Genomic DNA, 13,182 nt, shown 5'->3' on the forward strand with positions numbered 1-13,182 from the left:
CCAACCTAGAACGCGAACGCAGGTTACGGGATCCCCAGGCACAGCAGCGTTCCCAGAGGCAGCGGCGGCCGGAGGCTGGTTTTCAGGGAGTATAACGTCCCCCTCCTCCTCGGCCATTCCGGATCTAGGTGTCGGGGCATCTGCCAATAGTAAGCGAGAGGCGAGGCCAGTCCATCCTGCCCCCTCTGCCAATCGGGAGCGAGGGGGCGGGACCGGGAAGGCCTGCCGCTGGCCGTGGAGCCCTGGAGCTAGGAAGAGGGGTCCGCCCTCTGCGCCTCGGCTAATTGAAAGCGAGGGGCGGGTCCCGGGGTGGGTCCCGGAAGGCGGTGCCAGGCGCAGGTGCGAAGGCTGGGCGGTAGGGCTGCGGCCTCCGCCGGCGGGCAGTATGGAGGACGTGAGTTCGCGGATGCTGGTGGCGAGCGACAGGCCCGGAGCCCACTCTTCCGGTGCTGGGCGCGCTGGGCGGAGACGGGGGTGGGGGCAGCCCTGGCCGGAGGGGCGCCTCTTGCGCGGGGCTGCCCGGGCGCGGGGCTATGGGAGGAGGCACCGGGGTGGCGTCGGGGTCCGGGGCAGCGTCGGGGTCCACGCCGGCCCGGGGCTTATTTTCCTGGCGGAAGGCCGGGCGGGCGCCAGCCCGGTGCGGGCGCGTGTCGAGTCCCGGAACTGGGGCGGCCCGAGGTGCGCGCGGGGCCCCGGGCGCGGGGTCGCTCGGACGCCCTGGCGCAGGGGCGAGTCCCCGTCCTCTTGGGTCCCGGCCTTGGCCCTGAGGGCTGTGACTTGGAGCGGCTGCGGCAGACCTGTCGTTATCATCACCCGAAAACCTACATTGGAGAAAAACAATGTCGTGATGTTTTGAATCGAGGCATGGTAGGAGTGAAGGGATTTTTAAATCTCTTTACTTAGATGGATCCAAACCAGATTATTTAAAAACCAGTGCACTAGTTACAGTGTATATAGTGTACAGAGTGAAGAGTAATTGCAAAAATCTTTGCTTAAATGTATTAAAACATTTTTAGGAAAAGAATGTATTTGTGCCCAGAATTAACTGGGTTACCCATTGGCACAAAATTCTTGCTCTTGAAAAATGTAAAGTTGATAGTTATATTAAAGCACTGATTTGAGTTAATAGATTAATAGGAATATTACTGTGATCCTACCACTGAATGAGGTGCATCAGGCAAGACACATGAAACAAAGTTCCAGCCCTACACAAGACCTTAGATTCTTGTGCAAATAGTGACTATAGTTCAATTATCTTGACTAAATAAAGACCGAACAATTTCTAATGATAAGACTAAAAAATTCTATTTTTTTTTTCAGTTGAGAACATGGAAAGCTAACTGTAACACCTGGAAGTAGATTTGAGACTCATATATATTTAAAGAAAAACTGATTGTTTCTAAATCTTTTAAGAGTGAGATTCATGAACTGACAATGTGTGGAGAAAATGAGTAAGAGGAAAATTAGAGACACATCAAAATGTGTGCAGTAAATGCTTCTTGGTTGGTGCTAAGCTGCCCCAGGGTTCTTGGGTCTGTAGCTTTTAGCGTTAGGATTAGTACAACCCTAGAAATTTGTTTCACCAAACAGTTGGAGAGTAATGTTTCACCAATAGCTACATAGCTTTAGATCTGAGCAAGTCACCTGCTTTTGGTATTTTGTGGGTATGGTTTCTACCACTCAGTAGTAAGCTAAAAACTGTGTGCCATGTCTTAGGCCCAGACACCTAAATGAGTTAAAAGAGGCAAAGGCTTTTTAGTTAACGATTCTTTGTTTGCCAGTGGGTGAACCAATTGTGGCTACTTTAAGGAAGAAAGGGATTTATTTGAAAGGATATAGGGTAGATGAACACCTAGGCCTCTGAAAGGATCCAAACAAGGGCAGCTCAAAGGATCCAGAGACAGGGGTCCTTTCAGAATCTGTCCTGGGATGGATCGCCTCAACCATGGACTCCGTTTGCTTTGCTGCTCTGAGAGAGAGTTGGATTGGCCCAGCCCTTTTTGGTTCCATGACCACCCCAGGACAGAGGGTGAAGAGCATCAAAGGATGTTCCCCTTGAGACTTAATGCAGAGGTAGACATTGGGTCCCCAAAGGAAGTAGCTATTGTCACAAAAGAAGAGGGAGGAGATGGTGTGGAAAAAACAACAGCTATCTTCACTTGCAGATGGTGAGTTCCAAAGGGTGCTGTTTGTATGGTTTTCCCACATTTCTTATAGGCTCCAAAGGGCAGTGTATTTGATGTAGTCACCAAATACACTGTATTTCATGAACATTGAATAAGTGACATAGAAACCATATTGTCCCCAGCCCCTTCAGTGTAGTCAGGGAAAACAAAAGGCATACACATAAAGGAAACAATACAAGGCAGCATAAGAAAGATTCCAAATTAATATTATGGGCAGTAATTTATTAGGAGTTTTAAAGTAGAAAGAAAACACTTGGCAGGACAAGTTTTATAGAGAATGTAAGTTTTGGTTGGACTTCGAAAGATGAGTTGGATTCTGAAAAAGATAAGAAAGGGTATTTGTGGGGTATTCCAGAAAGCTCATGCAGGGTAGAGGAGAAGGTGCATGAAAGGGAACGAGTGGGAGATAAAGTAGACTATTGTCTTACAGTCAGGGGTTCAATGCTACCTTTTAAAAAGTTCCCAGATCCCAACTGTTCAAGAAGTTGGGCCGTCTTTCATTCACTCAACACACATATTGAGTACCTGCTGTGTATCAGGTACTAAAGGTACAAAGAACGTAGTATAATGTAGAGTCCTGCCCTTGTGAAGCACACCTTATTCGAACCACTTTGATACCTTGTCCTTCCTTCTGCCTGAAAGAACCAAAAACCTGTATATAATATATGAAAAAACAGGCGCAGCCGCCACCGGAAGTGGACTTCGCCTGCCAAGATCGGTTTCACGGGGAAGGTTATCAGGAAGGCTATGAAGAAGGAAGTAGTTTGGGTATGATTGAAGGGAGACAGTATGGCACGTTGCATGGAGCTAGAATCGGATCTGAGATCGGGTGCTACCAGGGTTTTGCTTTTGCTTGGAGATGTCTCCTGCACGGCTACGCCACTGAGAAAGAAAGCAAAAAGATGAAGGTCTTAGAATCGTTGATTGGAATGATTCAGAAATTCTCTTATGATGACCCTACTTATGATGAAGACTTAGAATTAGAGGGAAATTTAAGCAGCTTTGTTCATGACTAAACGTCCAGCCTGACTTTAAAACTAGTGCAGAAGGTTCCAGACTTTCATTTTGAGGATGACAGACGCACAAAGACAAAACATCAGGGAACAGATGTTCGCTTGTCAAGTGTTTAAAAATGTGATTAAAGGCAAAACAATGATGGGGGATTCATTGTTTTGCAGGGAGGGTTCCAGCTTGGCCGGTGAAAGGGCTTCCTTCTCCCGAGGGCTTCCTTCCCCCGAGATCTGCCAGGTAGCCTCGGTGCCCCCCACGGTGCCCCTCCACACAGGCCCGCCCTTTGTTGGGCCCTGTCTGCTCTGCAGCGTGAACGCGGCCCTGGCAGAGCCCTCACCAGTCTGATTTTCTCTGGTCCAGGGTCCAGGCCCCTGGCTCATAGGTTCTTGTCACCTGGCAGGCCTGGCTGGATCTAGACTCAGGTTGGCCCTGGATAGGATAAACCTCCCCTTTACCCCCCCGGGCTTTGGTCAGCTCTCAGAGGGACAGTTTTTTTTTAAATGAGAGCCACAGGGTTGACACGAAGCAGGTTAATGGGAAGGAGTGATGCGTACTGTGACATTTATTGACCCTTGAGATGTGCCAGTGCTGTGACCTGCTTCTCATGTTTTATTTAGTCCCTTCAAAAGCCCATGAGGTAGGCGTTATTCCCATTTTATAGACAAGGAAACTGAGACCAGCCCAAGAAACTGCCTGGTCCAAGGGCAGTGGACGGCAGAGCTGGGACTCCAGCCCTGTCTCCTGCTGCCTGCTCTGGAATGCGTAGTCGCACCCACAGTCTCGGGGTCCCTGCTTGCAAGTCCCCGCTATGCCCCGTGGAGCCCTGGGGCATCTCATGTGGCCATGGACGTGGGCGTCTGGCTGAGAGGAGGAGAGGCCAGCCCTGTCCCCAGGGAGCCAGGACTTGCTCTTCCTCTGTCCCCGGGTGGGTGGGGCTCTGCAGCATCAGAAATGGTCAAGGGGTGGAGACTTTAAGGTCACTGTTGTATGTGCAGAAACTTTGGAGCCTTACTGCAGCCTTCCTTCTAGTGTGAGTTGTTCTGTCTTCTGCCCGGACTTAAAAGGCATCATCTAGATGTACATGGTTCGTGGCCTCAGGTGCGCCTTTGTCACAGACACCAGCAGTCTCTGGCTGGTGCGATGGAGGGGCTTTTGTTGTCGTTTTCCTGGGTGATTTTTTGTACTTCCTAAGCTATCTGTTTGGATGATGTATTATTTTTATAATTGGAGAAAAAAATAAAGAGTATATTTTAAAGCAAAAAAAAAACCCCAAAATGAAACAAAACAAAAAAATATATGAAAAAATACTTGTTGAGATCACAGACATCAGGTGATGAAGGACAGTGATCTTGGAGAGATGGGAAGCAAATGACGTGAGCCATATGATTGCCCCAGCTCACTGCCTTGAGAGAGTTTTCGGGGTGGGCAGAGGAAGGGGGACCAAGTGGGGCTTCAGTAGACCCCGAGTTGAGGAGATGGAGCTGAATCTGGGGATACCGAAGCAGCTGGAGTTCACAAGACAGAGAACCCAGAAAGGAGAGCGCTGTGCAGAGGGAGAGCTCGGAAGAGGTGCAGAGTCCCCTCAGGTATTCAGCTGAGTCCTGTTCTTCGTGCCTCTGAGGAAACTCCCTGAGGACTGGGGAAAAAAACACTCAGAAAGACCAGAGGGAGCAGTACTGTCATGCAGGGCCAGGAGTAGTGCCTGTTCTTCCAGCCAGACTGGAAACCTCATAATCACAGGGTATTAGGTTTTCAGAAAGGTCTTGCATCACTTGTGGGGAATAATTAGCACTAGACCAAACATGGTATGGTCCCACCTAAGAAAGCACCTTAAAAGAAAGACCAAAAAGATCAAACTGTTTCAAGTGACTTAACTGAATCCCAGAACAAAGCTCAGTAATATAGGAATACAAAAATGTCCAGCACCCAAAGAGGTAAATTTTGCAATGTCTGGCATCCAGTCCAGAATTACCAGGCACTGCTAATTATGTGATTTAGCGGAGGTGTTAGGTAATGCTATGGTGGTAATCATTTTGCAATATATAAGTGTATCAAATCAACTCATGGTATGCAAACTTACACAATGTGACATGTTAATTATATTTCAATAAAGTGGAAAAAATGGTCAAGCATGCAAAGAGGCAGGGAAATATGACATAATGAGTCAATTAAAACTGATTCAAAAATGACATGCTAGAAATAGCAAACAAGGACATTTAAAAAAATTATTATAACTGTTTTCTATATGTTCCAAAGGTTAAAAAGACACATGGGAGATATAAAACAAACCCACTCAAACTTGCAGAAATAAAAACTACAATGTCAGATGAAAAAGGAACAGCATTGAGGCATCAGACAAGGCAGCATTTTTGCTAAGACAGACACTTGACAGGTGGGGAGGGATGAAGAGGCACAGAGACTGGAAGGATGGCCTGGAGAGGTTCATGGACATTAATTAAGGGAAGAGCCGTAGAGGTGGGACAGCCTCTAACTGAGAAAGCTAGAAACAGAGGAGTCTTGAAGAGATTAGAAATCATCAGAATTGCTCCATGAGTTATGGCAAACTAAACAGGAAGCTATCTAGGCATTGAATAAAAAAAATTGCAGCAGCATTGAATGCCTGGGAGTGGAAATTGAGAAGCCCATTCCAGATCTGATCATTTCCCAGATTGCTGTATTATCTTTTTAATCCTGGTGCACAGCAGCCTGCCCTTACACCATTGGTCCCCCTCTCTACCCCTTCCAAAGTGAAGAGCCCATATCCTCTGTCTCCAAATCCAATTCTCAGGCTTCCCCTTTTCCCACTAAATTTTCATTTCCCTCTTGTTCTAGTGCAATTATCTAACCTAAATTTTTTGCATCATTTGTGCTATTCATTTGCTAATTTATTATGTACTGCCCCATAATATGCCACACACTATATTCTATTTTGCATTCTTATATTGTTCAATCCTGCATGCCTTTATCCTAACCTCCCCGATGAAAATGTCATCTCCTTTTGAATAGGGACTGTGTCTTACATTCTTTTATCTCAGGAACAGTTTTCAGTAAGGCTCTGAGACTGAGAGATTGTTTTATGCACCAGATACCTAAGATGCTGTTCCTGTCAAGACCCTAACTTTAAACATGACTAACAAGATTTTGAGGTTGCAGCTCAGCCTTTGCTGGCTACTTCAGTGACATGGCAACTAGTTGTTTTCATTGAGAATCTGGTATCTACAAACTGAAATCTCGAGGGTCTATCAGGGTGATCTGTTTCTATTAACACTCTAACATATTTCTCTCATGATTGAAAGTTTGTTTAAGACCTCTTAGTAATGCCTCAACCAGCTTTCCAAAATTTTGTGGAACACCGAGATATAGTTTAAGAATTGCAATCATATGTAATTTTTATCAATAATATAAATAATGTTGGGGACTACCCTGGTGGTCCAGTTGTTAAAACTGCGCTTCCCACTGCAGAGGTCACGGGTTTGATCCCTGGTAAGGGAACTAAGATCCCACATGCTGCACGGCACAGCCAGAAATGTAAATATATGTGTGTGTGTGTGTGTGTGTGTGTGTGTGTGTGTGTGTGTGTGTGTAATGTTAAATAAATCAATATCTAAGTTTTGAGGGCTTGAAGAAAATTATTTGAAATTAATGAGATTAATAATTGATAATTAATGAGATTATTTATACATAATCTCATTTTGACTTACCTCATTTTGAGATAAAGAATTAAGATTTCTTCTACTTGTTTTAATAATTGTTTTTACCAGTTTACAGTAGTCATCAAGAAGTTTATGGTATTTTTTCAAAATTACCTTTAGGTAGGGAGTGTGTTTTCTTGCCTATAATTTGTGTAATGAATTTTAAAGCTTTATAGTTTAGTAGATTTGTCTTGGAAACATAATCCAGAGAGTGGTGATTATAGCTTGCTTTTTTCTGCACCTCAGGGTTCCTTGGATCTCATCCAAAGTATTGAAGATGACCCCCTTCTGGACACCCAGCATCTCCCACATCACTCATTACACGCTCATTTTAGGCCCAGATTCCAGGCTCTTCCTACAGTCATCATTGCAAATCTTCTCTTGTTGATACATGTAAGTTGACTGGGAGAAAGTGATCCATCCAAAGGCAATGTTTTTCAAAAATTTATAACCTCTTCAGAGGGCAGTTTGGCTATATCTATTAACATTTAAAGTGTGCATACATTTTTACTCATATCTCTACTTCAAATAATTTATTGTAGACATATTTGCACACATGTAAGGATATCGTTTATGATACCAATGTTGTCTGTAATATGAGGAAACTACAATCTGCCACCATCCAGAAGATGCTTTGTATGTCCTGTCCATATGAAGGAATGCTTATACAATATTAAAAGAGAAACTTAGAAGAGAAACTTGGGGTGGATGTGTACCCTTCACGGTTCATTGTTGAATGGAAAAAAATGAGGTTTACAGTGGTGTGTACAGAATGTTCCTGTTTGTACATTTTAAAAGGGTGTTGAGAGAAGTGTGTATATGGGTGATGTTGTGACTTATAAGAAATATATTTGGTCATTCAGATGATCAAAATATAGTTCTCATATGTCTTTGGTCTTCATCCATGGTTTCTGGCTCATAGCTCCCAAAACCCTTGGAATTTCCTGAGTGATAAGAGCAATGGGAGCATCTTTTGTTATAATTTTTGGTCTTTTGTCCTCAGTCCCTAAAATCGCTTCAAAGTCATAAAGGTGAAATGGGTGTCTTGATATTCATAACAACCCCTTTCCACCACTGCTGTATTTATGTTGGTGAGGTGACTCTGGAAAGCACCTAAGGATGGGGGCTTTTGCCAGGGGAACCAAGCAGGAACAAAGGGTTGGAACTTTCAGTCCCACGCCCTGGCCTCTGGGGATGGGAAAGGGGCTGGAAGTTAAATCATCCACCAATGGCCAATGATTTAATCAACCAGGCCTATGTAATGAAGCCTCCATAAAGACCCAAAAGGAGGGGGTTCAGAGAGCTTCCAGGTTGGTGAGCTAGAACACTTGTTATGAACCGCTGCCAGGCCCCCAGACTTCACCAGGATAGAAGCTCCTTTGTTTGGGAACTGGCAGGAAGTATGTCTTCATCGGGCTATTGATTTGTATCTTTTAATATCCTTTGTAATAAATTGGTAATGTGGTGAGTAAACAGGTTTCCTGAGTTCTGTGAGCCAGTCTGGCAAACTAATTGAACCCAAGAAGGAGTTGATGGGAACCTCTGATTTATAGCCTGTCAGTCAGAAGTGCAGGTAACAACCTGGATTTGCAAGTGGTATCTAAAGTCCAAGGAGGGGGTTGTGGGAACCTCTGATTTGTAGCCAGTGGGTAAGAAGCACTGGTGACAACTTGGACTTGCAGTTAGCATCTGAAGTGAGGGCAGTTTTGTGGGACTGAGCCTTCAACCCCTGGGATCTGATGCTCTCTCCAGGTAGTGTCAGAATTGAGTTGAGCTGTCTTCTTCAAGACACCCATTTCACCAGTTGAGCTCCCAGTTGGTGTCAGAGATTTGCCACCCCCCTCCGCCGTCCCCTCCCCCCCACAAACACATTGGAATTGGTACTGGAAACTTTTAACATTTATTCCTGTATTCTGTAATAGAATATTTCCAGAAGCATTCGCAAGACCCTTTTTTAAATTTATTTTTTATTTTTATTTTTATTTACTTATTTATTTTTTGCGGTAAGCGGGCCTCTCACTGCTGCGGCCTCTCCCGTTGCGGAGCACAGGCTCCGGACGCGCAGACTCAGAGGCCATGGCTCACGGGCGCAGCCGCTCCACGGCATGTAGGATCCCCCCGGACCGGGGCACGAACCCGTGTCCCCTGCATCGGCAGGCGGACTCCCAACCACTGCGCCACCAGGGAAGCCCTACAAGACCCTTTTAATGCTAGTTGCACTGAGCGCCTCAATGGAAGGGACACCTAATATATTTTAATGTTTACTTTTTGTACTATTTGAATTTTTTTTATCATGTATTACTTTTTAAGTTATAAAAACAAAAAAGATACAAATAAATCTACATATGTTGACATGGAAATTTATCTATTTATTTACACCTAGGAAATAGTGTTAAGCAGAGAAATCAGTGTACTGTTGCCCCATGTTTTATATGATAAAATTACAAATGTCTGGGGATTTTTAAAAATGTGTGTTGCAACCACTAGATAAATAAATCCTGGAGATCTAATGCATAGCATAGTGATTATAGTCAACACTAATATTATAAATTTCAAAGTTGCTAGGAGACTAGATATCTTAATTGCTCTCACCACAAAAAAGAAATGGTAATTATGTGACATGATACAAGTGTTGGCTAAAGCTATGGTGGCCATCATTTTGCAATATACGAATGTTTCAAATCAACACATTGCACACCTTAAACTTATACAGTGTTATGTCAATTATATCCCTCAATAAAAATAAATAAAGTTCAACGTCATAAAAACAAAACAAGACACATGTATGAATGGTCTTGTAGGCTTACTGGGGGCTCTGCTCCAAGTCTGTTAATTATTTCCTCATTTTGGTTACTGCAGTCTCAAACACTAGGGGCTGTAGTTGTTCTTTGCGGCAATGTGAAAGATCAAAAGAAGGCAGATTCTCGCCACTCCTTGGGTGTTCATTAGGGGGTGGATGTGGTTGAGGACTGGCCCAGGTGCTGCTCCAGTGAGGTGCACTGTGGAAGACTTGCGCTCAGAACTGAGTGCATTGAGGACAGAGGTGCACCTGTTTTCCTCATGTAGATCTAGTAAGTGGCCTGATTCTGCCATGGCTTCCTGATCCCCAAATAGCAGCTGAAGCGCTTCTTTCCTTGTGCCTCTTTGTATTGATACAATTTATAAATTATATAATTATAAATTATATAAAGAGTATAACATACTCTTTATGTATGTACAGTACACACACACACCACTTAAAAAAAACTTTTTATGTTAAATTGCCTGCCTTTGATACTGTGGGATTGATTGCCCTAATTTTAGGACTAAGAAAATCTTACGTTAAAGAACAAGAAAACCTAATGTCTTTATATACTACTTTGTATAAAATGGATCAGTTGGGTTCAATGTACAGTATGTTACAGTAGAGGGAATATGTTGACTTTTCCACTTTTACTTTATGAGGATGTGCATCTTGAGCTGCTATAGCAAATATTACTGCTCTTGACAAACCACATAAATTTTAAATAGATTTATTACATGCTAAGATTGGCTGCTATTGGATGCTTGGTGATGGATGTTAATGACAGCATTTAAAATTTTCTTTGATTTTTTTTAAAAATTATAGAATAATACTGCCTTATGGTTAACAAGTAAAACATTACCAGAGTATACAAAGATACAATCTTCCCTTTTCTCTGCTTCACCCCTTCTCCCTGAGTTAATAAATGGGGTCAGTTCACTGTATCTCTTTCAGTGTCTTTTGTTAAGTTCATACAAATGTATACAAAAGGATTACCACGTTATAAAAGGATGTCCCCCATTTCCAGAAAAGAAAAGATTGGATAATATGGTATTTATTACTCAACAGCAGTGTTCCTCAAACTTGAGCATGCACCAGATACCCTGGCAGGCTTATTACACTACAGGCTGCTCGCCACATGCCCAGAGATTTTGATTTGGGGCCTGAAAATTTACATTTCTAACTGGTCTGGAGATCACACTTTGAACTACTACTTTACACCTTACTTTCTTTAATCTTAACATATCATAGGTATCCACCCAAACTAATACATAGAGCTTTAGTTAATTCTTTTTTTTTTTTTTTTTTTTTTTTGTCTGTGTTGGGTCTTTGTTGCTGCACTTGGGCTTTCTCTAGTTGTGACGAGAGCGGGGGCTACTCTTCATTGTGGTGCACGGGCTTCTCATTGCAGTGGCTTCTTTTGTTGTTGAGCACGGGCTCTAGGCATGTGGGTTTCAGGAGTTGTGACACCAGGGCTCAGTAGTTGTGGCTCGTGGGCTCTAGAGCACAGGCTCAGTAGTTGTGGCACCCAGGCTTAGTTGCTCCATAGCATGTGGGATCTTCCCAGACCAGGGATTGAAACCATGTCCCCTGCATTGGCAGGAGGATTCTTAACCACTGTGCCACCAGGGAAGTTAATTCTTTTATAGCTGAATAACATTCTATTATGTGAGTGGGTATACCTTAATTTATTCAAATATTCTGCTATGGATGCATACATATACTTGGGCAATTTACAGTTTTTTTCAAATACAGAGAACACTGCAGTAAATATATGTGTCCATATATCCTAGGTACTGTGCTTTTACTTCTGAGTGATAGGGTCCTAAGGTAGGATTTCTGGGTCAAGATATTTCCAAATTATTTTTCAGCAGCACTTCCCAGACCAGTCGGCATTTTATGAGACTGTCTGTTTGCCCATATGTTGACATCAATCTTTTAAATTTTTGTCAATCTAATTGGATAGTTATTCTTGTTCTCTTAAAACTGAAGCTAGAAATAAACTTTTTTAATTCATGATTTTTATTATTTAGTTTTGAGGTGCTAAATTAACTGTTTTTACTCTTTTTAATAAAAGAGAAGTGGGCAGGAAATTGAATTTAACATTAAGTACTCATCTTTATTAGATGGGATTTGGGGTGATTTTATCTGCTTCCCAAATTTTCTGCAAATTTTTCTCCAGATTATCTGTTTAAAAAGTTTGTAAAAATGGCAAAAAAGAAAGTATTTTTAAACTCATAAAAGTAGGATACTGAAAGTCATAGGTATAAGAATATGTGCTGGGGATGGTCATTATTGTTTCTTAAATCCAAATATTGAATATTAATTCTACTGTTTTCCTTTCCACCAGATTGTGTTTGTTATTTTAGCATTTTTAACAGGTGTGCTTTGTTCTTACCCCAATCCAATTGAGGACAAGTGCCCAGGAAACTATACCAACCCATTGAAAGTTCAGACAGTCATAATCCTCGGAAAAGTTATTTTGTGGATTCTGCATTTCCTCCTTGAACGATACATCCAGTATCACCACAGCAAAGTAAGAAACCGAGGCTATAACAAGATCTACCGGTCAACAAGGCATCTTAAAAGCCTTGCGCTGATGATACACTCCACTGGTAAGCCCAGTTGTCTCACTCAGCTATTCGGCGGCTTGCTTGAGTGTAATAAATGACAGCAGAAAGAAAATGTTAAGTTTGATTTTATAATCAAATACATGCTCTCATTTTTGTGAGAGTGACGTGGCCACTAAAATTAGGATCAGCTTAATGTCTTGAAGTTTTTCTTATATTTCCCTTGGAAATCTGTATTTGTTATGTAAGGGAGGAAAAATATTCCCTCTGCCCTTCTAGGTTCTTGCCTGAGATTCCACCAATAAAGGACAGATTAACAGGAGAAAAACGAATAGAAGTTTAATAACATTATACCTCCTGTATACATGGGAGAGACCCAGGAAAGCAGAGTAACTCCACAATGGCCTAAGCCACCCTCTCAAATAATATCTCCAGCTAAAGACCAAAGAAGATGGGGAGGGTTGTGGGAGGGGCGATAGTTCTGGGAGGTGACCAGGAAAAGCACAGTAAACAAGGGTAAGTTTGTTATGCTTGCCTTCTGCATTGATTAGAGTTGCTAGAGATTTAGAGTCATCCTGGTACAGAGAGGGATATAACCTTACAAATGGAGATTTCCCTTATAATTGTAAATGTCTCTTATAAAAGGTAATTCCTACTTGGTTTTCAGAGCTTCATCTGTGTCTGCCGTTTCTTAAAAATAATCAGCTTAAAATAATCCTTAAGACAAAGGAGGCATATTTTGGGGTAGCATTTTCTGTCCCCTTCATTATGAGCAAGTTACCCCTGTGTGAAATGTGGACTTTTTCCGCCTTTTGATACTAGCAGACTTACTCATTGCAAGGAGATATACAGCTGACGCTAGTTGATACTTGTAGGATGAGGGGATTGTTTTATTTTAAATGAAGCTCAGTGCTTTTCCCACAGTAAGAGAAAGACTGTTA

The 13,182-nt window shown here is 42.7% G+C and overlaps 1 protein-coding gene across 2 annotated transcripts in view; it reads left to right on the top strand.

Moving 5' to 3' along the window:
- The first annotated feature begins 322 nt into the window (after positions 1 to 322).
- TMEM192 (transmembrane protein 192) overlaps positions 323 to 13,182 on the top strand; it is a 29,263-nt gene continuing 16,403 nt past the window's right edge. The window contains exons 1-3 of one of the 2 annotated variants that reach the window (XM_082653258.1): positions 323 to 394; positions 7,136 to 7,282; positions 12,022 to 12,286. In XM_082653258.1, coding sequence (XP_082509384.1) covers positions 386 to 394; positions 7,136 to 7,282; positions 12,022 to 12,286 — 421 coding nt within the window. In that variant the 5' untranslated portion in view covers positions 323 to 385. Of the gene's footprint in view, positions 395 to 2,881; positions 2,955 to 7,135; positions 7,283 to 12,021; positions 12,287 to 13,182 lie in introns of those variants that run through there. The other variant, XM_082653257.1, reaches the window with a different exon arrangement.

Source organism: Grampus griseus, assembly GCF_964374135.1.
Source record: "Grampus griseus genome assembly, chromosome: 4".
Classification (NCBI taxonomy): domain Eukaryota; kingdom Metazoa; phylum Chordata; class Mammalia; order Artiodactyla; family Delphinidae; genus Grampus; species Grampus griseus.